We start from the raw sequence: 21416 nt of genomic DNA, 5'->3' as shown, positions 1-21416 counted from the left end.
TAAACACCCACAGTCAAGTGGTGGGGCAAGGCTGTGGGAGCCAAATTCTGAATTAGTTTTGCATAAACAGGGATTTTGGCTAATTTGTATAAGATTTTAAATAAAAGCTCTGTGATGGGGTGCTTGACCTTCCACTTTGAACTCTAGATATTTCTTGTCTAATCCTTCTTGGATGCAGAGGTAGGTATTGCACAAGCGTGGTGTTAGGTGAGTGATGTCTCTGAGTTTTTGAGGGATTTTTTTTTTACCAAAGTCTTGATTTACAGTGGTCCAATCTCAAGAGTCAGGCCATCATTTGGAAGATATGTTGGATATGTAAAACATCACATTCTTATGGCCAGTTGTTTGGTGCTGTGGGTTTAGAAAATGACTCAGGTATGCGTATTTTATTCAAAGAGTTGTGTGGTGCTAGCTTGGGTTTTTTTTTAATCACCTCTCTCACCAGTAGAAAATAGCATAACTGAAGTTGAAATAGCACTTCTGATATTGCAGTTACCTAAAGATTTTTCTTTGGGATTGACAGTTCTGCTGTGGATCTAAGTCAGAGCTTGCTGCTTGTGCTGAAGGTTTTTTTTAGCTATCAGTTTCAACAATTTTGTTTTCTTCCTGCACAGATCTGCATTGGTTTTATTATTTGTGCCCAAAACCTTGATCAGGCCTTAATGTTTTACTTATGTATGTGCTGGAACAATATTTTATATTCTATAATGTTTTTTATACAAAGAAGTGCAAAGCATAGTTAATCTTACTATTTGCATTAATATTGAAGTTGTAAGTGCTTGTACATATATGGATAATGTCTTTAGATGCACGTGGCAAATTCAGTGCCTCAAAACCACCTAAAAATGCAACACTGCTGTAGGCTGTATTTGAGCACTCAAATATGGAAGCATCTAAAAATCTCTACTGTGCTTTTCAGGATCTTCTCTTTCCTTCCTACCTGCCAGGAGGAGGCATTTGCCTCTTTTACTTACAGATGGGCTTAGTGTAACAATATTTGTGTAACAATATTTGTTACTGATCCCAAATTTGGTGGAATTCAAAAGACAAGTTCAGTCTCCAATAAGTGATATGTTTTGGTGTTGTATTTAGCACTTGATCACGATATATGTTTTGTAGCCTGTTAAAAATGTGAGTGCACCATGCTGGACATACTGTGTGCTAAGCTCCATATACTAATCTGCAAGCCAATTTTCTTATCTCCTTTATTCAGGTAGAAACAATGTCCTTCTTGTGAGCCAGTGTATTTATAAATGGTGAAATTGCAGCGAGGCTTCTCTTCTAGCTCCTGTGTTTGCCCCCACCAGCTGTATGACGTAAGGCACCTTTTGTGTTGCAAAGGGGCAATATTACATATCCTGTGGGGTGTCTGATGCTGCCTTACTGCCAAAGGGAGTGTGAAATTTTTGGTCTTTGGATGGTGAAAAGCAGCAAGGCAGGACACATATGAAGTGCTCTCAGCTGAAGAAGGAGCACCTTGCTGTGCCCTGCTGTAGCAGAGGAGTCCTGACCTGATCCCATGCAGCTCACAGGGCGGTTATGTGCCTAAAAGGGCTTGTCCTCTTTTTACCTGAGCACAATACATGTCCCTTCCCAAGGGCTTCAGGCTGCTGGGGACACCTGCCAGCCCTGGCTGGGTTGGAAGGTGACAAGGGAAGACACTGAATGCCACTGAGTATGCCTGGCCCCTCGGGAGAGGTGGGCTAAACTCCAGTACGACCCAGTTGGCATCCCTTCTGCCTGCCTGCCACAGACTGTGTTCCAAGTCCTGCCAAGGGAAGAAGGCTCAGTGCAGTTTGACTTGTGATTTTTGGTTTATTGCAGTCGTATTATTTCACTGCCTTCGGATGAGGCTGGGTGGAGGTAGGAAGGGGAACGTCCCAGCACCCTGCCCTCAGTGCCAGTGATTGAGTTCTCAGAGTCAGGTCTCTCTCTCCCTCTGCCTCAGCCTGCGTGTGCGCTTTCCTTGTTGGTGGTTTCCCCTTTGCTTTGCCTCTTGCTCGAAGTCGAGACCGACCGAGCAGGCGGCGCGATTGGCTGCTGATTACACGGATCAGCCCCGCTCGCCGGGGCTCACACTCACTCGCACACGCACACGCGCGCACACACCCCACGCAGACTGCACCGGCTGCGCCTGCAGCAGGCGGAGCGCGGAACGAGCATCCAGCTGCGCGGAGAGCAACACCTCCACCTCCCGCCAAAAAACAACCTGCACCGCGAGGGGAATAAACACGTTCACTGCCAGCACTGGGAGGGACGGGCGTTTATACTGTGGCGCGGCCCTCGGCACCACTTTTTGTCTTTTTCCATTTTTGTTGTTTTTTTCTTCCAAAAAGAGGACACCTCATCTGAGGTTTTTAGCGCAGCCCTATCCACACCCGTCGCCGGCGGGGATTGCAGCCGGCCGAAACAACGTCGTTGGGGGTCCGGGTCTCGCCTGACCGCCTGCCGGCCGGGACACCCAAGGCGCGGGGGACACGGGAGCCCGCCCGGCCGGCTCGGAGAGGCAGGATGGCGGCGTCGACGCGCTGGGTGCTGTGCCTGTGCCTGGGCTGGGGCTGCCTGTGCCTGGCGCCGGGGGACGTGCTGAAGGCTCGCTGGGCCGGGCTGCGGCGGCGACCTGTCCCGGGAGGAGCGCGGGGCGGCCGGCCGAGAGCTGCGGCAGGTGACTACGGCCTGGGGCAGCGGCAGGAGCAGGAGGAGGGCCGGCGGCCGGAGCGGCTGCAGCCGGAGGACAAGGTCTCGGAGCACATGCTGCGGCTCTACGATCAGTACAGCGGGGGCCGGGCGACGGCGCGACCTCAGGACCAGCCGGGGCTGCCCGGGCTGCCCCTCCGCCGGGGCAACACGGTGCGCGGCTTCCGCCCGCTGGCAGCAGGTGGGTCCCGGGCGGCGAGAGGCCCTGGCGGGCGGTGGGGGGAGCTCGCCGCGGTTCCCGGCTCCGCGGGGAACCCGCGGGACCTCCCCGCTTCGCACCGGCCCCGCGAGCTCGTCGCGAGGGGTCGCAGCGGGCGCGGGAGCCGCCCCCGGCCGCTGAGCCCAGGCGGCGGCGGGAGCCCGAGCCCTGGGGGCGCGGCGAAGGGCGGGCACGGCTGCCCCGGCCGCTCGCCCCGCGGCTCGCAGAGCCGGCTGCGGGCGCGCTGCCGCCGGGCGAAGGGAAGGGACGGGAAGGGCTCTCGGCTGGGAGACTTCAGCCGCTGCGCCGACTAAGCTGGCTGTGGAAGCAGCGTTCGGTTGACGCTGTGCAGGCAAATAGGCTGCAGTTCTGCAAACGTGAAGGTACCGGGGGCCGTTCGTGCGCCTGTGAATAGTCCACGCCACAGCCAGTACATCTGTTGAGTGCCCAGGGAACTTTAGACAAGGAAGATGAGACGAGGACAGCATCAGTCGTGCGTTTTAGAACGTATTTACGTTGCCTCCCGTGTTTTAATTGCCGATTTATCTCCTCAACTCTGTAAGTGGCGTCTCGGCCATATGATATCCGAGTACCATATGAGGGAAGCACAGGATTTAACATATCATCTCCGGAGCCTCCTTTCATCAGTGTTTTGCATGTGTAGCTTCTGTTGAAAGCAAGAGCAGATTTGCATGTGATAGAGCAGTGACTTGGCTTGACGATCCTTTAGACTATCTACAGAGTACTCATTTTTCAACGTGGGTGAGTGCTGGCAGTTTAGAGGCAGAGGCAAATGAGTTTAGTTGGAAGCGTAATTTCTGCATGGTAAATACTACATCTCAGCATGTTTGGCTGAGGCACTCAGATCTCCCTGTGATTGTGGACTGGAATGCTCTGGTAGATTTATGAAAAAATAACATCCCAAAAGAGCTATGTGTCCTAGCACAAAGGGAAGATGGCACTGTCTTGTCTCTGCATCCACAGACTCCGCTGTGCTGCCTTCTGTGCATTTGATCCCTGCAAGGGCTAAATAGAAATGCCAGAATCCAAACGTGACCTTTGCTGGGATATACTTCCCAGACTCACCACATCCCAAAAACTTGCTGTATGTACAATAACTGCCATGCCTTACATAGGAGACTGGCTTGCCAGTCTCTGATTCTTCATTTCACTAGTGCATTGACCCAGTGGCTTTTTCATAGATAAGCGTGTGTCAGTTATCTGGGAGTTTCAGCGACCTGCATTGATTCTTTCCTCTGACACAAAACTAAGAGCCAGGTATTAGACTCTCCTTAGGTTTTGTTGCAAGTTGTTACTTCTGAATCTTCAGCGGCAACAATGTCTATTATAGTATAACTCTGCACTGAGATCAAAATGCGATGAATAACTAAATGGCTGTGATGTCTTAGGGTTCAGCACTGCAAATGCTCTCCATCCAATGTTTAATTATATTTGTCCATAAGAGAGGCTTTAGAAGCTAGAGATGTAAATACCCTGGTTTTGGAGGATGGAGAGCTGGGACTCCGCAGTTGCTGCTCCTACAGAGGAACCCTACTTTCTTCCTAATGTGATTGTTTTCTGGCAATGTAAGTCTAATAGACATTGCATTGTTCTGAAACAAGTAGTTCCGACACTGAAGATGGGGAAGGTGTGAGCCAAAAAAAACCCCAATGAGGCAGAAGAGGGTATAATCCCAGCAAAGTGGTATTTGCTGCTTTAAGCATATCCGATTATTGTTCTAGACCTAGAAGGCCTTGGGTTGAAATCTCATCTCTGTGGTCTTTCCAATTATATTTATACTCTCCCTTGACATTGGATGGCAGCAGTCCTATAAACACACTATTCATTAATGTCTTTGCTCCTTCTCCAATACTTTCATGGTTCGAGTGCCAAAGCAATAAATTGAAAGTGGTTTTAAGGGTTTTTTTGACACTTTATAAGTATTTATGCAAAATACTTAAGCAGTGAGCTGTTGTCTTTCTCTCACCATAAGCAGCAGCTCGTTTTGCATGGCTATGGATGTCAGAAAAGTGCATTTCCAGAAAAGCACTAGATCAAATGTTCCTCGGGACACTGTGGGGCATGAAAAGGCTTTTTCTGGTTTTGGACTTCTTCCTTGTGCCTAACTGCCTGTCCAGCCTATGATGGAAACAGCACACACACAGTATTTCCCTTTCAAGGTAGTTTCTTTCTGCATCCTCTGCTTGTGACTGTTGCGTTTGTCAGCTGCAGATTTCAGTCTCCCACAGGATTCTCCTTTTCCTTAATGTGGCTACATAAGTTAAATGAGTAAATGATGTTGCTTTTACTCCTTCAGCACATTTTACCACCTCCTCTGCCAGCACCTTCAGGAGCGGCTTTTTGTCTGTGGTGAACAGAACTTCCCTAAGAATTTGCCCCTTTCTCCTGTATCCACAGCAAGATGCTGTGAAGGAGATCTTTAATGATTTCATTTGCAGTTTAACCACACATTTTTTCAATTTAATCACAGATTTTTCAGAAGAGAAACTGTACCTTTTCCAAAACGCAACTCTTGAATGCATCTGCAAAACCTTTCTGTCCTCGCTTTTCCCCTGGAGGGCTTCTGGCTCTTCTGCAGGATATGGGGAAGGCCTTTTCCAGATCTCCCAGGTAACTCACCAGACAAATTTTTGAGACCCTGTAAGCTAAGAGTATTGTGTGGTGAGTGCAAGTACTGGTAAGATTTGTTGAAAATTGCCTCTATTTCTAGTCTAAGAAAAGTGATGTTGCATAGGGCAGCTGCAGTTTTGCAATGGACAGCCAACAAGAAAGAACTAAGACATGATTAATAAAAAGAAGCATCCTAACAACTTATAGATGTGAGTTTCTCTTTCCATGGCCCAGTCCTCCAAGGGGATAGGAAAAGGTGCCCTCATGGGCACCTCTGAAGTTGCTGTCTTATGCTGCCCTGAAATCTCTCACGTGTCAGATTTCACCACTAAACTGGATTATTAGTAGTTTGTTGTTTAGAATGGGGTTTTGACCTTGATTTTTGATGAATGATCATGTAATCTTCTATTCAAAATTTGTTTTCCATTTCCATTAATTTAATGGAAAATTAAATGCTATATTATCTCAAAACGTCATTGTTCCATTGATTCACTGAAAAAAAGGAACTTCTGCTGCCTGTGACAAAACTGAAAGAAACCCCAGGCCTCAAATCCATTTCAAGTGAGGTAAGGATGTACTTCACTGGTAGTGTTATCTAGTTACATTCCAGCACTGTTCTGTCTCATTGACTTAACTGCTCTAGTTTATTTCTATGTATTTGAGTGAAAGGATGTTTGGTCTGTGATTTCTGTGGCAGCTGTGTCATTGTTGTGGGATGTTTCTAGGATGATGTTTGTAGCCCTTGTCTTGCTTAGGCAGGGCCTCACAGTGAGCTCTGCTTCAGTAAAAATGCTAAGACAGAGCCTTTTCTGGTTCTTCTCCTGTGTGTACCACAACAGTGAGTGTTTTTCCATCTCATACGATTCTAAAAAGACAGTTAGGAAGAAGGTCAGATGACGTGAACTAGAGTCAAACACTTTGACGATTCTCTTTGACTACAGTGGAGTCTGTGCATCAGTTTGTGCACACAACCATTCTTTTCTCCCGCGGGTTAGCGAAACCGCTGAATGTCCAGATCTCCAGCTGATACAAATCTGCTTACCTTCAGTGCTTCCTATAAAGGTGTGCTGATCTGCAACTTCTGAAGCTCGGGATCTGGAGGAAAGATACATCACAGAATAAGTAAAAGAGAGGGAACAGATAAAAGCCTAAAATATGAGACTTTCAGTTTGCTTTTGAAAGCGTTTTTAATCATGATATCACAAAAGGAACATGTCTGGCAAATGAGTCATTTTAGAAACTCGACTTTAATTGGAGAGTCCATCTAATGATGTTATAGTAAAGCTTCACAGTCAGAAATTACTTTAAACTCTTTTTTATTGACTGAATTTCAAGCAATTTTAGGTATTACACCTGCCCCTAGGCCAATTCTTGTGGTTTAAGAACTATGTTCTCCTCCTTTCCAAAGCGCCTTTCTTTCCTTTGTTGTGGTATGAAATGCCCACGCAAACAGGGGAAGCCAAGTACTGCATGGGGAAACCAGCTAGTCACCGGCCCCCATCAGCCTGCAAAAACCAGTACGGACCACTCTGGCCTCTTTGAGCTCTGGTAGCATGAAGGGTCTTTTGTAACGAGAGTTTGGGCAGGAGACAGCAAGAGTATGTGTGGTGGTTTGGGTTTGTTTCTTTAATTTTTGTTTTGCTGTACCTCTATAAATAAAATGCAGGCAGCATCCGGGTAGTTTTTAGGCAGAAGGAACTTGAAAGCCATTAAGTTATGATTTGGGCAGGCTGAACCCAACTCTATAAACCTTCCCTAAGTGGGATCTGTAGGACTGGCCTCTCAGGACCAGACCCAGAATTTGAATTTTCTGGCTTCTGTTACCACCCATCTCTGTGTGCTGTCATGCAAATGGATGACTTGCCCTCACAGTCCCCAGTCAGTCACAGTTCCTAAAGCATGTCACTTCATATGTGAAGAGTTCTGGCCTCAAGGGAATAGAATGTGTACAGTTTGGTTTTTATAGAGCTGAGCAAAGTGAAATTGATCACAGTCATGAGGAGGAGCAGAGGCTTGCCGTGTTCCCCTTCCTGGATTTACCTACTTCACTGATTCGGCCTTTCTTAGCTTATGCTAGCTTCGAGTTCAATATTATGTCTAGTTTTCAAACCTGCTGTGATCTTTCTGCTTAAAGTATATAGAAGCAAGATCGTTAGCCCACTGTGCATACTTGGGGGTTTTAAATCATAAAATCCACTTCTAAGTTAAATCCTGAGTGTGTACCGTTCCCATTTCTTGAAGTTCTTTATTTAAGTAGCAGATAGCTTTAATCACAGAGATGGACCTTTTATGGTTTTTAATATCAAGTTACTACTAGTGGCTGTGATCTTACCTGCTTTGCTAAAAAAAAAAAATAAATCTACTCTACACCAACTGCTATGAACTTAAAAAAGAGAGAACTGGATCCTATATTTTTCCTTTGCAAAAAGCTCAAATTGGTAAGGGGGAAGTAGCAACCCAGTGAGAGCAAAAGTGGGAGAAAAGAAGACATCTGGCTTCCAAATTTGAGTTCCTGTCCTGGAACTTGTTTCCATTTCCAGCCCTGAGTGAACTCCTGTAGCTGGACTTTGAACACAAAATTTTACGGTAGAGATGCTGATGCATTCTTAACTGTGTGCTGGCATGAGGGCACCACAAACATCTCATTTAAATGATGGCTAATGACGGCTATGTAACTTAATAGGCTTCATTATTGCATCCTTTTTCACCCGTGGCATAGATTTGGCAGTCCATAAAAACGTCAGTGCATCCTCTATAAAGGTAAACACACCACATGTTAGCGGACTTGTTCCAGCTTATTGATGCCTGGAAACACCCCTTGTCACGTGGCTGTGTTCATGCTGGTGATGTCAGTCTCCACAGACCTACTGATTTTTCTTAAAATGCCTGTTACTGGCATTAGAAAGGTAAGCCATAGAGCTGTGGGTTATTACAGGAAGGTGAGGAAGCATGGGCCAGACTTGGCAGGTACAAGTATTTCTTCTGTAGTGTTGTGAGTTAGATTGCTTTCTGGTCTGAGCTGTCAGTAAATAAGCTCGTATCTTTGGTAGCTCAATGAGCAATGGCACACCCTGAATTGGCATTTAGGTGACAAGCACCTGGGTGAGGGAGTAAGGCTTTTCTGCTTTAGGTCTGGAGAGACTTTCCCTCCCCTGTCCCACCACCACGGAGAGCTCTGTTGTCACTTGTGCTGTGATATGGGCCAATGCAAGATTTGCTGTTGAGCTAGTGGGGTCTGGGTTTCTCCCCAGCAAGGAAAGAGCACACAGGTGAATAATGACTTGTGTATGGGCTGATTCATTGGTATGACAGCAATAAATCTGTAGCCTATCCATTTAACTGCATGTAGCTTCCTGATTATGTCTTACGTGGAGACAAATCATGAGGTGTTCTCCTTGTCAAGTACCTTTCTGTTCAGCTTTCAGCTACTGCTCCAAAGGTTCTCGCTGTAGGAGCACGCAGTACCACCAGTGCAGTGGTGCTATGCCTTTTCAAATAGCTCTGTCACGCAGAGCTTGGTCTTGAGAATTATTCGTCACGTTGGCCAGTAGTGAGCCCTTGAATGGGAGCAGAGATGGCTGTTAAAATCTGGCTTCAGAGTATCTGGAAGGTAGCAGCATATTGCTTGCCTATAGCTCTGTTGCACATATTTTTTCCTTTGTTTATGTCTTCTTAAATCTTACCTCCTTACAGGCTTTGTTGCTGAGAAGTCTTCTGTGCTTCCTATTTTGTACTACGGAATAGCAAAGCTGAGTTAGCAGAAGTAAGAAAGAACTTGAAGTAAGAAAGAACTAAAAGAGACAGCTCAAGTAGTGGCATTTGGATAGAAATCTGCTTACAGAGCTGGGAAAGGTTATCAAGCGAACTGGGGAAGTTACTGCTGCTCAAATAATACTGAGTTGCTGCCAAATTACATTGTATACTGCTGCAAATAGGTATGAGGTTTACAGCTGCTCAGAGATAACAGGCACAATCTTGCTAGGCAGCAAGGTGGTGGACTCAACAGTGAATTTGCTGCAGCAGCTGCCTGCAGTACACAGACACTCAGGGTTCTAAGAACTTCCTGCCACTGCTGTATCCTAAGATCCAGCCTGGACAGAGGGGCACCTTCTGTCCAGAATCCCTCTGCAGAGTCACAGTTCAGCGTCACGTCTTTGTCTATATCTTCTGCTGGCCATTTCTTGTCTGGGCAACTAGCACAAAGCAAGCTGTTGCAAAGCTGCTGTTTTGATCTGTTTTGTTTGATACTGAAAAGACAAGAACAAAGCTGTTGTGACAAGTCACAGGCTTCTGGGCCTGTATTCTACTTTTTCATCTGTAAAGTTGACATAATTCTTCTGGATTCATAGAGGGCTTTGTTGGAAGGAGATCTTGGTGTCTTTGAGACTTTAAAGGTCTTGTAAGAGAGGCCAGACTGGCCAGAGGCCTCAGCTGGGTTTAGTTTGCCTCTTTCCACTGGCTGCTGAACAAGCTCTGATGGGCTTCAGCTTGAGGTTTGGCCCCTTTTTCCCGTCCATTTAACATGGAGCTATTGATGATGACAACCTAGGAAACAGCATTTACTGAATACAGGCAAGGTACTAGAATTAAAGAGCAGCTTGGTTTTTTGTTTGAGGTTCTTTGGAATTAGTGAGGGTGGAAATGGCTCAATCAAACTGTTTATATGACGGGAGCTGTCAGTGTAAGTCACTAATGACTAAAGCCTCAGCTGACATCAGTAGGTAAAACTATGCTCCTGACCTTGGCTGTAGTTTTAAACCGTGTTATTGTGGGGACAGCGGTTTCTGTCCTCTAAGTACGAGTCTTATTAAAGTTAAGTGAAATTTTGCTGAGGAAAATTTGTAGATGTTTTAAAGGTGAATCTTCCTTGATGTGCCTGTAATTTTGTGGGGGTAATGGCTAGCCTGAGGAATGCACGTTTCAGTGAGGCTCACCTCAAGAGCCAGCGTGACTGCCAGACGGGGACGTGTTTGATGCAGCGTTCCTACGCTGTGACAGAAACACAGGTGTCATAGGTGGGTTTTTCTGAGCTGGAAGGCAGCAGAGCCGTAGACAGCTATGCTGGGCAGCAGTGGCGGCGCTGGAGACGATCGCGCAGGACGATCGCAAACCTCTCGAGGGCGGTGTGAGCTCGCGGCCCTTCTCCGGGAGACGAGCGCTCCCTGCTGCCGGCCCGCGGGCGAGAATCCCTGAGTTTGGCTTTTACATGACACCCTGTTTCTCCTGTGTCTGCTTCACGCCACCCAGGGCTCCTTTATCAACACAAGCGGCTTGCTTTGCCTTCCGCTACAACGTGCCAATTTAGAACAGGCGGCATTTGTTAAGCGGAATTCATACTAAAACATGTACATCGAAAATTGTCATTCAACATACAACAGCGATCCAGGTAATAACTTCTTTAATATGCACTCATGAGGTGTCACAAATTCTGATTCCTAAGGCTGATGTACTTAGGGCTCTGCCAAATTACATATTAACCCTACTATATTAGCGACTGCAAACCCAGCAGAGGTCAGGTCCTTGCATGTGCTTAGCACAAATGTAATAAGCAGCTGTTTTGAGCTTGAGCAATTAAGAGTAGGATCGAAGTCAAAGAAAATCTAGTTCCAAGGCATAAGCAATAGCTAGAATGGATGGGTTTGGTACATTGGTTTTTAGCTATTGGGAACTTAACCATGTAATCCACCGCCAAGCCTGGGCTGAATGTGTAAATGAGGATGTCTTCCATGAATGATTTGGCCTTTTTTTCCCTTGTTTCACTGAGGAAAGTGCACGTTGGTTTTTCCCTAAGTTCATGCAGCAAAGTATGTGATAGGTTGGGCAGCGGGGTTCTGTCTTTCTACTGAGACTGATTGGTGTTTTTTTAATGTAAAAACATAAAGCTGTCAAAATCTTTGAAAGATCAGTACTAGAAATGATGTTTTTGCCTGCTTGGGCAGGGGACTATGGTGTTCTGCAGGTGGAAGCAGGGAGACTATTCTTTCCTAGTCCACAGACATCTCTATGCTTGTGATTGCTTAGAATTAAAATAACACTAAATTGATTTAAAAAGAGCAAAACTCTTGCAAAATTCTGTGAACTGTAACTTCTCTGCAGCCTCCAGAGAGGATTTTGACATGCCATGGTGCAAAGAAAACTTTAACTCTGTGTTTCTTTGTTTTCCTAATGTGCTGGATTGTTTCCAGCCCTTTGTGGGGGCTGCAAAACATACCTTTGCTTTACTATATTTGACTTGTCCTTACAGCCTGGTTTTATAGCCCTCAGTAGCACCTTAACGTTTGGATCTGTGAAGGACAGATGTAACTGCAGTCCAAGCAGGAAATTTCAAAACAAAAATTAAACCTTACCCCTAAACCTTTCTATTGCACCCAACAGGGGATTGAAGTAGTCAGCCATCTGTTTTCACAGATCAGCCTGTGTAGGAGTGCACCTTTGGGTTTGTGCAAGATACCTGTGGTTAGGTTGACTTCTCTAATTTCACAGCTGCAGAAACCCCACTGTCCCCTGTGTCCCTCCTAATCCATACAGTAACATCCCAACCATGCAAAAGGATTGTCCATAACTTGTTTCCCTCTGCACAGAGGCAAATGGGGGCACTTTGCCACCCCCGCTGTGCCCCTCCAGCCCCCCCAGATATTTTAGGTTGCCTTTCTTTTTGGTTATTAGGGTTGCTCTAGTTTTGTCCCCCTGACTTCAGCTCTACTGGTAAATACTTTGTAACTCTGACTGGCATGAAAATTGATGAAATGTCCAGGGTGGAATGAGTGATTTTACCCAGTATAATTGAAACAATCCTGGGCCTGATTATTCTAGATGGAAACTTGGGTTGTGACTAGTGTCTGACTTTGCCAAAAGGCTGTCAGACCAGCTTGTGTGTCTTTAGCTCACTGTAAATGGTGAATCATCTCTTTCTCTAGAGCTGACATCCAGACCTTAAAAATGATTAAACAGTGATTCTAGCCTGATGTTATTCTCCCTCCCCCCTCCCCCCACCCCTTTAGAGGTGAGCCATGTGGCTGTTCTGTGTGCAAGGCTGCTATCAATAACTTGATATTTCCTTCTGTGCCCCACTCTAACCTTGCTGTTGTGAAGGGCTACACAGGTAGCACTTTCTATATTTGCTTACCTGTTTTTGGATCCTGACGTACACAGGTCCCTCTTTAATAGATTTTGGCTTCTTTAGATTCACAGTGGAGCTGAGTGGAAAGGGTTTGGGTTTCTTTATGTTGAATGTCCCATTAATTGTCTGGGGCACAGAAGGACAATGTTTTAGTCAGGACAAGGCAGCTTTAGCCACTGAAGCACGTTTTGAGATGGAAAGGGTTGGAAATGTTACAGAAAGAGGAAGACAAAAGAGCAAACCTTACTATGGTGTCACTCAAATGTCTGGATGATCAATGAAGTCTCTTTAGCATGTCTGTTACTGAGCTGTGTTCCCATGTCCTAGTTTGTTTCCTGAAGTCAGAGCAGGGCAGGAAATATGTGTTTCTGGATCAAGGTAGGTATTACAAGGAAAGCAGATGGAAAGTGTGTGATTTATGGTCACTGATCTACCAGCTTGGATTTCTGAAGAGTGGCCTCGTTCTGTCCCACAGCACTACGTGAAAAATTCCCATGACATTAACGTGTACCCTAGAAAGCAACATTCTCAGTCCTTTCTCTGTGACATCTTGAACTGCCTCTATTCTTATCTAAGTATTTTCTTCTTCTAGGAAGCCCTGAAAGCCAGGAGTTGTACATTTTTAACTTGACATCACTCACCGAGTCTGAAAACGTCTTGTCGGCTTCAGTGTATTATTATATTGGTGATCTGCTGCATGCGAAGCGGAACTGTTCCCAGTCCAGAGACTGTTCTCACCATGGCCGCAGGAAACCTGAAATTCAGATACATCTCTCAGTGTGTATCTTTCCTTCTGTTGGGAACCAGACTCGGAGTCTGGGACATTTCCTAATAAATGTCTCTACTGCTTACCAAGATGTCCTTTCCTGGCAGTGGGAGGATATCACTCAGCTCCTGCATGAAGCAAAACAAAACAAAGAGCTCCTGATCAGTGTCAAAATGGATCTGATCAGCCATCACCCCTGGAAAAGAGCACCTTCTCGCTATGAACCCTACATTCTGATTTATGCCAATGATTCTGCTATTTCAGAGCCAGAGAGTGTTGTCTCTAGTTTGCGAGGGCACCATCACCCTCTGGCAAGGGTCTTTCCCAGGCCAAAAAACCACATGAGGAGCAGCCTTGGGAAGCGGCGGCGAAAACGCTCCACAAATGTCCTGTTGCCGTTGCAGAATAATGAGCTCCCAGGAGCCGAGTACCGGTACCATGAGGATGAGAGGTGGGAAGATGGAAAACCCTACAAAACCTTCCAGCCACAGTTAGCAGAGAGGGCAAAGAGTAAGAAAAAGCAGAGGAAGAATCATCACCAGAAGAGCCAGACTCTCCAGTTTGATGAGCAAACGCTGAAGAAGGCGAGGAGGAAGCAGTGGAACGAGCCGAGGTATTGCGCCCGGCGCTATCTCAAGGTGGATTTTGCAGACATTGGCTGGAGCGAGTGGATTATTTCCCCTAAGTCCTTCGATGCCTATTACTGCTCAGGGGAATGCCAATTCCCAATTCCAAAGGTATAGTCTTTATTGATTCTTCTGTGCTGTCTGTTAATGTAAACCATGCGTTCTCTTTCCTGTGTCAGTAAAAGGCAGCTGGTCACCTGTTACACTTTGGGATCTAGTAAATGAGCGATATCTGTGTCTCGTGCTGCAAGGAGTACTGGTTAGAACTGCTAGGATAAAGACAGGCTTGTAAAGGTAATTTAAAAACATTACATGGTGGTAGTTTTTGTCCAGAACCCAAAACGCCATAAAACGTTTCCTGAATAGTGCTTATGACGTGTGAACTTGTTATTAACCTGTTTAATAAACACAATACAAACCAGATCTAGGAAACTGCTGGTTAGACAGTAGTCATTACACCTCAAAGGAGCCTCTGCTGCCAGACTCATGCTGGGGTCAGTCAGCATAGTGTGCTCTAGGAAAAATATATGTGCCTAATGAGGCCTGGCTGTCACGAGAGAGAGAGACTGTGGAGCTTGGTTGGGATAGCAGAGGTTGGGATGCTCTCAGAGTAAGCAAAAGAGTCAAATGAGTCACATCTGTGAGAGACCAAGTAGATCCAAAAGCAGTGGAACATGGCCAGCTGACTTGGGAAACATCCTCTGGCTTTTATGAGATAGTTGCATGTGAGTAGCAAGAAAGGCTGACGTGCCTCTAGCCCTATGACTTAGGTGGATGAACTCAGTTTCTTAAAATCGAGTGCCCAATGTCGTTATTAGCAGGGTGGACACCTTCTCCCCTGCTTCTCTGAGTCTACAGAAACCTGAGGGGAGGATGCAGTGTTCTAGGCTGGCCTAAAATCAGGGGTATGCACAAATAGTGCCTATGCAAAATGTCAGTCAAAGCAGGGCTTGTGGCCTCACTGTAGCCTCACATTTAAGAGCCACAGATTCCTGCCACACTGAAGCTTCATTGTTTAGTTCTGAAATTTATGTGACATTTCAGTGGCTTAAGGACACAAGGGAGTCACCCTTTGAAAATGACAGGTGGAGAACAGTACCAAAGGGGATGGAACCTCCAGAAAGAAAGTGAGGAAGGCAGGAGTCTCTCTTTGAAGGAGGAAATGACTTACCTGACTACCTCCAACTGCAATGGCAGGCTTTCAGGTTTCAGATCAAAGGGAAAAATAAAAGGGAGCAGGAAGAGATAGAGCCATTACCTGTGAATACATTGCATTGGGCCTTTTACTTTATTGTGGATGAGAACCATGCTCTATCAAACCAGTAGCTCGGCATACAAGTTAGAAATTTAAAAAGCACTGGGCCTGGACTTCTTCCAGTCTAACTTTAAAGATACATAAATTATAGAAAAGCTTGCTGTATCCCTCTGCATGAGTTAGCATTGCCAGTTGCAGCTTTATTTATAAAAACTTCACTTTAACCATAAAAGAGTATTGCTCTGATTTTTGTTTAGGAGACAATGGTACGTGATACTTAAACCAGAAGAGTGTTTCATTTCAAAGGAGTGCCAAAAAACAGTATCTCCAGCTGAGCTGTCCTGGCCCTGAAAATATTCCTTGCTTAAAATACTATGCCTGCTGTGGGCTACTATCAGTATTATAAAAGAGACAAAGCAGAGTTAAGTACATGTGAGACAATCAGAACTTTTACCAGAGGACGATTTCAGTCAAGTTCCTCTCTATTTCTGATGATAGGGAAAAAAGCCCACCCTGAGCGTGTAACAGCTTTGCAGAAAGGCTTGAAGGTGTCTCATCTTAAGTCCAAACATGTTTAGGTTCCCGTTTCCTAAGGTTATTTATTTGGTCTGGCTCTTTCAGCTCTCCAAGAAGTAAATGGTAGTTGAGGTGCTGATGAACTCGCAGGATCTAGCACTTGCTAGGGAATAACCATACCAACCAAGTCACCAAAAATCTTTTTCATGTTTGGCAGACAGGCAAAATAAGTTCCCACCTTCAGAGGCAGAAAAGCTCTCTTTTAATAGTCAATACATAGCATGTGTTTCAGGGTTAGCTGATGCCTAATGCAGAGACTGGGAAGAATCCCCCTTTGCCCTGGATCAAACCTCAGATTGCTCAATGATCTGCTAACTCAAGAGCAAATGAAGCTTTCTCAGAAAAGCCTTTGGATGTACTGGTTTAAGAAGCCCTTATTTACTGTTCTCTCCTTGTTCCAACTGAAATCTAATCCTGCTGAAAGCTGGTGGGAAATAATAAACTTAAGATGGAAAGTGAGCCTTTTTTTATGAGTTGAGGTGAGACTTTGAGATACAGATTCTCCAGCAGCAAAATGTGTAATGTATCTTCATGGAAATAAACGAACTGTCAGAAACCAAAAGTAGAGTAGTGCTAAAGAGGCACTGTAATAAAAAAGTTTCCTGTTCCTCACACAGAACCCTTGTTAGCACCTGCACCCGGAAAACCCCTAATGTGCATAACCTCTTTGTTTAATTCCCAGAGTAACTTCAAACCTCTGGAAAGAAAGACAATGAGCCATGCAAATGCTCTTGCAAGTAAAATGTTCTGAGCTGAGTGTAGCACCAGCAGTTCTGAAGAGGCAAAATGAAGTTTAACCAAAGCTTAAACTTAAGTTTGATGCTCTGAGGCAAAAGAGGGAGACGGGAATGATACATGTAGCCAAGGGTAATTAACAGGTATTGGTAGGGTGAAAGAGGAGTTCCAGCTTTGTCTCTGAGTTGTCCATCTTTGGATAGTTCCCCTGAGCTACTGCACATAAAAAAAAAAATCTAGAGCCAATTGTTTTTTTGCCAAATTCAGCTTCTGCTTTCTTGTAGATGGTAGCATTCACCTTGGATATGGTAGTTTAGCTCCATCTTCTCAAATAAGTAGACTTGTAATGTTGCTGTTGTTATCATGGTAACTAAGTCTAGCAGTGTCATAGGAGTGTTCTTCCTCTTCTTCTTTACCCCTCTGCTCTGCTTGGGATAGGCACGTGCACAATATCAGAAGCGACCTCTGCCCTGGAAAAAGCTTATAGTACAAAAAAGGTGAGAAATAGACAGGAGAGAGAGGTAGGCAAAGAAAGCATTGCTGACGTGAAGCAGGAGGTGTGATAGCCACAAACCAAGCCTGTAGTGCAGACTTGCCAGGCCATAACAGGGACACCACTTTTCCTCTACAATTTCCTACTGAAGGCCTAATCCATCCTTTCTGTCTGAATTTCTCTGGACTCAACTGGGTGGAGAATTATAGCAGCAGAGTGTTATAGTCATTTAGACACTGTGAAGCTGAATATTTGCTGCCATATACTGCAGAGAGATCTAGTTCGCTAAGAGAGTGGGTTACTGAAGCTTGTTGTGAGTCTGGGTCCCTGAAAGCAATGGGTAGATTTCTGTCCATCTTGGAATTCAAATTGTTTCCTTTGTATGCTTTTTTAATCACAAAACCCAAAAGGATCTTGTTTTCCAAAAAGAACGAAAAGCTAAATTATATAAATGATATGAAAAGGTTAAGCGAGTGTCTTCTAGAGCCACGTGTTCAGTCTTAAGCCATGTGTAATATCTGGTGCTGCTAATAATAAGATCATGTTTGCAAATTGATACTATAACCATCAGGCAATAACAAACTCATCTGTGCCTGTGGGTATATAATGTTCCCTTGTTGAGGGTGAACTCCTAAGGTTGACAACCTGTTGGGTAATTAACAGCAGATGTGCCTCTTTCCCCTGCTGCCACTTTACACCTCCAGATTGTCTGGCTTTACCCTTTCCCTGATTTGGATTAGCCAGTTTGGCTGCTGTCACACCCACGCACCATGGGCTTGTGTAAGGCTGCAGAGCATACAGGCCAGGCAGACCCTCTCCCCAGTCAGCAATGAAAGCTCGTAACTCACATCATTTGCCCAGCTCATAATCCATCTGTAATGAAATTCAGCAGGGCAGCAAAGTCTCCCAAGGATGCACGCAGCTCAGCAGGTGCAGCCCGAGCCATGGCCGGACTTGTTCACAGGTCTGGAGTCCACTTGGCATTCTCACTGCTATTCTCAGCCTCCCCTCCTGAAAAGAAAATTGCTGCCTCTTTTTTACAACAGTGTGCTGGACAGAGCACAGACAAGCTACAGGCAGTGGCCTACCTCACACCCTGTGCAGGGCGTGATGCCAGTTCAGTACTCCGGGGAGGATTTCAGTTTTCTGAGTACACACCTTTAGATTTTGCTCCAGTCATGGTTACGTTCCCACTGGCAGAAGCAGAGTTGTGCCAAAGCTGGTTGTCCTCCAGAGGGCATTGTAAGGGCCAGGGGCAGGGTCTTCAGGACAGACTTCAGTCAGTATGGAGGATGTTCTGTATTGTACGATACTCGTGTCAAATAGAGGTACTTCTTTTATCGTACAATGACAGAATGTATCTGGACTATTCCTGCTGATAGCCAAGGCAATACTTGACATCAGTTCTGTACAATTTAGCATTGTAGTGGTACAGGTTCCATAACTGAAGGGAAAGGTCTTAACATGACGTATTCAGAGACCTGTTTTTAATGCCAGTACTGCTGTCAATGGGAAGTAGGATCTCGGTAGATGTATTATGTTTTTATATCTGATCAGCAGCAGGTTCAGGAGATCTGTTTGGCTCCCAGTTATTTTTGTAGACAATGTTGGGCTGCAGCTGAGTGAGGAAACAAGTGTGGATGCTACTGACTGGAACTTTCACTTCCTTTGGCAGACAGAAATGATAAAAAAATATGATTTGTGTGTTGACCTAAGTTGTTTTTTAAATCCCTGTAACTACTGCTGAGGAGTGTAGGTACTCTGGAATTCAAAACAAGCAAGCAAACAGAAATGTCTTTCTTGAGATCAGCTACCTAGACAGAGTGTAAGTCTTTATATAACTGTGCTGGGAAATGCCATGAAGATGATGGTGCAAGAAGCTTTGCATTTTTATTTTAAGCAGAATATTGCCACACCCCTGCATCTCATTCACATCTGACAAGCTGTGACGTAAATTGAAACAGCAACAAGGAAAAAAGATCCAGCTCTGTATAAAGTCTGTGTTTAAAGGGACTTGGATCCTGGGTGTATACCTTAGAAAATTACGAGTCTGTCATACGATAGATAGAAGCAAGGGATGTGCAGGATTGACACCATTGGTGGCTCAGCCTTCCTGCAGGCAAAATAAGTTCCTCGTGAGAAGAAGACAAAATCATGGAATTTGTGTTCAATATGCACATAAAGAATAGCTGAATGCTCCACAGTGAATCGTTTTCAGTTCTGTGTCAGATAGTTGCAGTTCACTCTTGAGACTAGTTTCAGCAACACGATATGGAAAAAGTCCATCCTGATCCATTTCTATTGGAATTCCAGAAACAGCAGTCTCCGTGGGAAATAAGTACAGCATGAGTCATGAGCTATGTTGCTGTAAGCAGGGACAGGTTAGATATCCATGTGTATTGCCAGCAGAATTGGAAGCAGTTATTCCTCAATGTGTACTAACATGCTACGCAAAAGATGCAAGTCTGAACCTCACTCTGGCCTGCTTTTTGCATGCCAGATCACTAAGACTTGCACCCCATCAGGTAGATACCTAACCCTTAAGACTGATTTTCCCAAAAGCACATCATCCCAAAGGCAAAAATGTCGATTGCACATATGACCCAAATGATTTGCTTCCACACATTTCCCAGTCCCATTTGACTGAGCGTATTGAGCTGTGTGACTCCTGGGTTCAGTGTGTAAGAAGAGCTGTAAAATGCATCATTAAAGTTTCACTCATACAAAACCAAAAGTCTTTGGCTAACAACTGCATCTTGTGCACTTTACATGCTCGCCCGTCTTTCATCCAGATAATTTGATTTGGAAGGGTTTGTGGGTTTAGAGGTAAAGCTTAATATATTCATAGAAGTTGAAATTATTCACTTTTATTCTAATGAGTGTGTTAATGTATTCTGGTTTTGTGAACACACACAGTTATCTCACTGGTCAGATCTGCTTTTGGTTTATGTCAAACTGAAGTGTGTTCCTCTCAAGTATCAATCCAGGAAACTTTGTTCTTCAGAGAAAAATGTCACCTTCATTGGAGGTACAATTGACATGGGGTTTGAGGGCTCAGCTACTTGGCAGTGTCACTGGTGATGTGTGCTACACGAGAAGTGATTTGGCATGGACAAATGAGCAAAATAACCTAACCTTGAATGACAGCAAACTGGAGCAATTAGCACAGTGGCATAAAATACTTCTGTTTTCTCATCCATATGCATTTTATCTGCTGCTGTTTTTCCCAACGTGCTCACGTTCCACTGATCAAACTTCCCAGCCTGCAAGTTTCTTTTGCTCCCCTAATGCCTCAGCTGCCTAGCACATTGGCTGCCTCTCTCCTAGATTAACAGATTTTATGACTAAATTTCAGCCCATGTGTAACTTAATTCACTCAGAAGAGACTACCTTGACCTATAGGTACACCTTGCTGCAACATCTACTGCCTGACTGTGTTCCTGGAAAGGCACGTCCCATGGAGCCTGAAGCCCTGTCCCCAGCAAGGCGCTCAAACCAAATATGGTGAAGCCACACTCGCATCCCAGAGGCCCAAAGAACCAGCCCAGGTTCACTTTCCTGCTTCTGGCTTAGGGCAACTACAGTGACAACTGGAAATAGTCAAATGGAAGACAGATTTTACAGCTGGTCAGCTGTGGGGTCTCCACAGGGCCTTTCTTGGATAAACTACTTTTGTTCTAGAGTATGTGGGTGTGTTCTAACATGGGTGCCGTTACATTCTCTGCTGTGTTTTTCTTTTGCAGGCCTTGAAACCATCCAACCATGCCACCATCCAGAGCATAGTGAGAGCCGTCGGGGTTGTCCCGGGCATTCCCGAGCCTTGCTGTGTTCCTGACAAAATGTCTTCTCTTAGTATCTTATTCTTTGATGAAAATAAAAACGTGGTTCTTAAGGTGTACCCCAACATGACAGTGGAATCCTGTGCATGCAGATAACATCGTGGAAGACCCTTTTGAAATGCTGAGGTGATCACTTGCTGTTTCGGGGGAGGATTGTGTTTCACGATATCTACTTTTTGTTTGCACTGCCAATGCATTTCCTTTGGACAAAAAAACCCCAAAAGTAAGCAAATCCAAACAAAGAGGAGGGAGATGGAGTGGATTCTGAATAGCAATTCCAAGGAAAGAGAATATAGATTTCATTCGTCTCCAAATTTGATGAAGACAGGAGTCTTGGCAATGAGGAGTGACTGTTGCTGTTGAAAGCGAGAAAGAGGAATTTGCAGAAGACTCAAAGTTGTTTGAGACTGCCAGAAGAACATACTGATCTATTTTTTGTTTAAGATTTTAGAAGTGGCAGTGGCTGTTAATTTTTGTCT

General features: G+C 45.0%; 1 protein-coding gene across 2 annotated transcripts; it reads left to right on the top strand.

Annotated features, from left to right (window-relative positions):
- The first annotated feature begins 2511 nt into the window (after window positions 1-2511).
- On the top strand, window positions 2512-21416 carry BMP3 (bone morphogenetic protein 3). Of its 2 annotated transcripts, XM_061993515.1 has the most exons (4): window positions 2512-2658; window positions 2719-2878; window positions 13240-14150; window positions 20842-21416. In XM_061993515.1, the coding sequence occupies exons 1-4, from the start codon at window positions 2512-2514 to the stop codon at window positions 21031-21033; spliced, it is 1410 nt and encodes a 469-aa protein (XP_061849499.1). In that variant the 3' UTR covers window positions 21034-21416. The 2 variants fall into 2 exon arrangements, with proteins under 2 accessions (XP_061849499.1, XP_061849498.1); XM_061993514.1 differs by having other exon boundaries at window positions 2512-2878.

The sequence above is a fragment of the Colius striatus genome, chromosome 3 (genome assembly GCF_028858725.1).
Source record: "Colius striatus isolate bColStr4 chromosome 3, bColStr4.1.hap1, whole genome shotgun sequence".
In the NCBI taxonomy this organism is placed as follows: Eukaryota; Metazoa; Chordata; class Aves; order Coliiformes; family Coliidae; genus Colius; species Colius striatus.
The sequence above is the reverse complement of the archived record's forward strand: the minus strand, read 5'-3'. Positions and strand labels throughout refer to the sequence as shown.

Coding starts and splice junctions, on each gene's coding strand:
- BMP3 (XM_061993514.1), top strand. CDS start 2,512: ATGGCGGCGTCGACGCGCTGGGTGCTGTGCCTGTGCCTGGGCTGGGGC. Junction 2,879..13,239: donor CTTCCGCCCGCTGGCAGCAG/GTGGGTCCCGGG, acceptor TTCTTCTTCTAG/GAAGCCCTGAAAGCCAGGAG. Junction 14,151..20,841: donor GCCAATTCCCAATTCCAAAG/GTATAGTCTTTA, acceptor TTTCTTTTGCAG/GCCTTGAAACCATCCAACCA.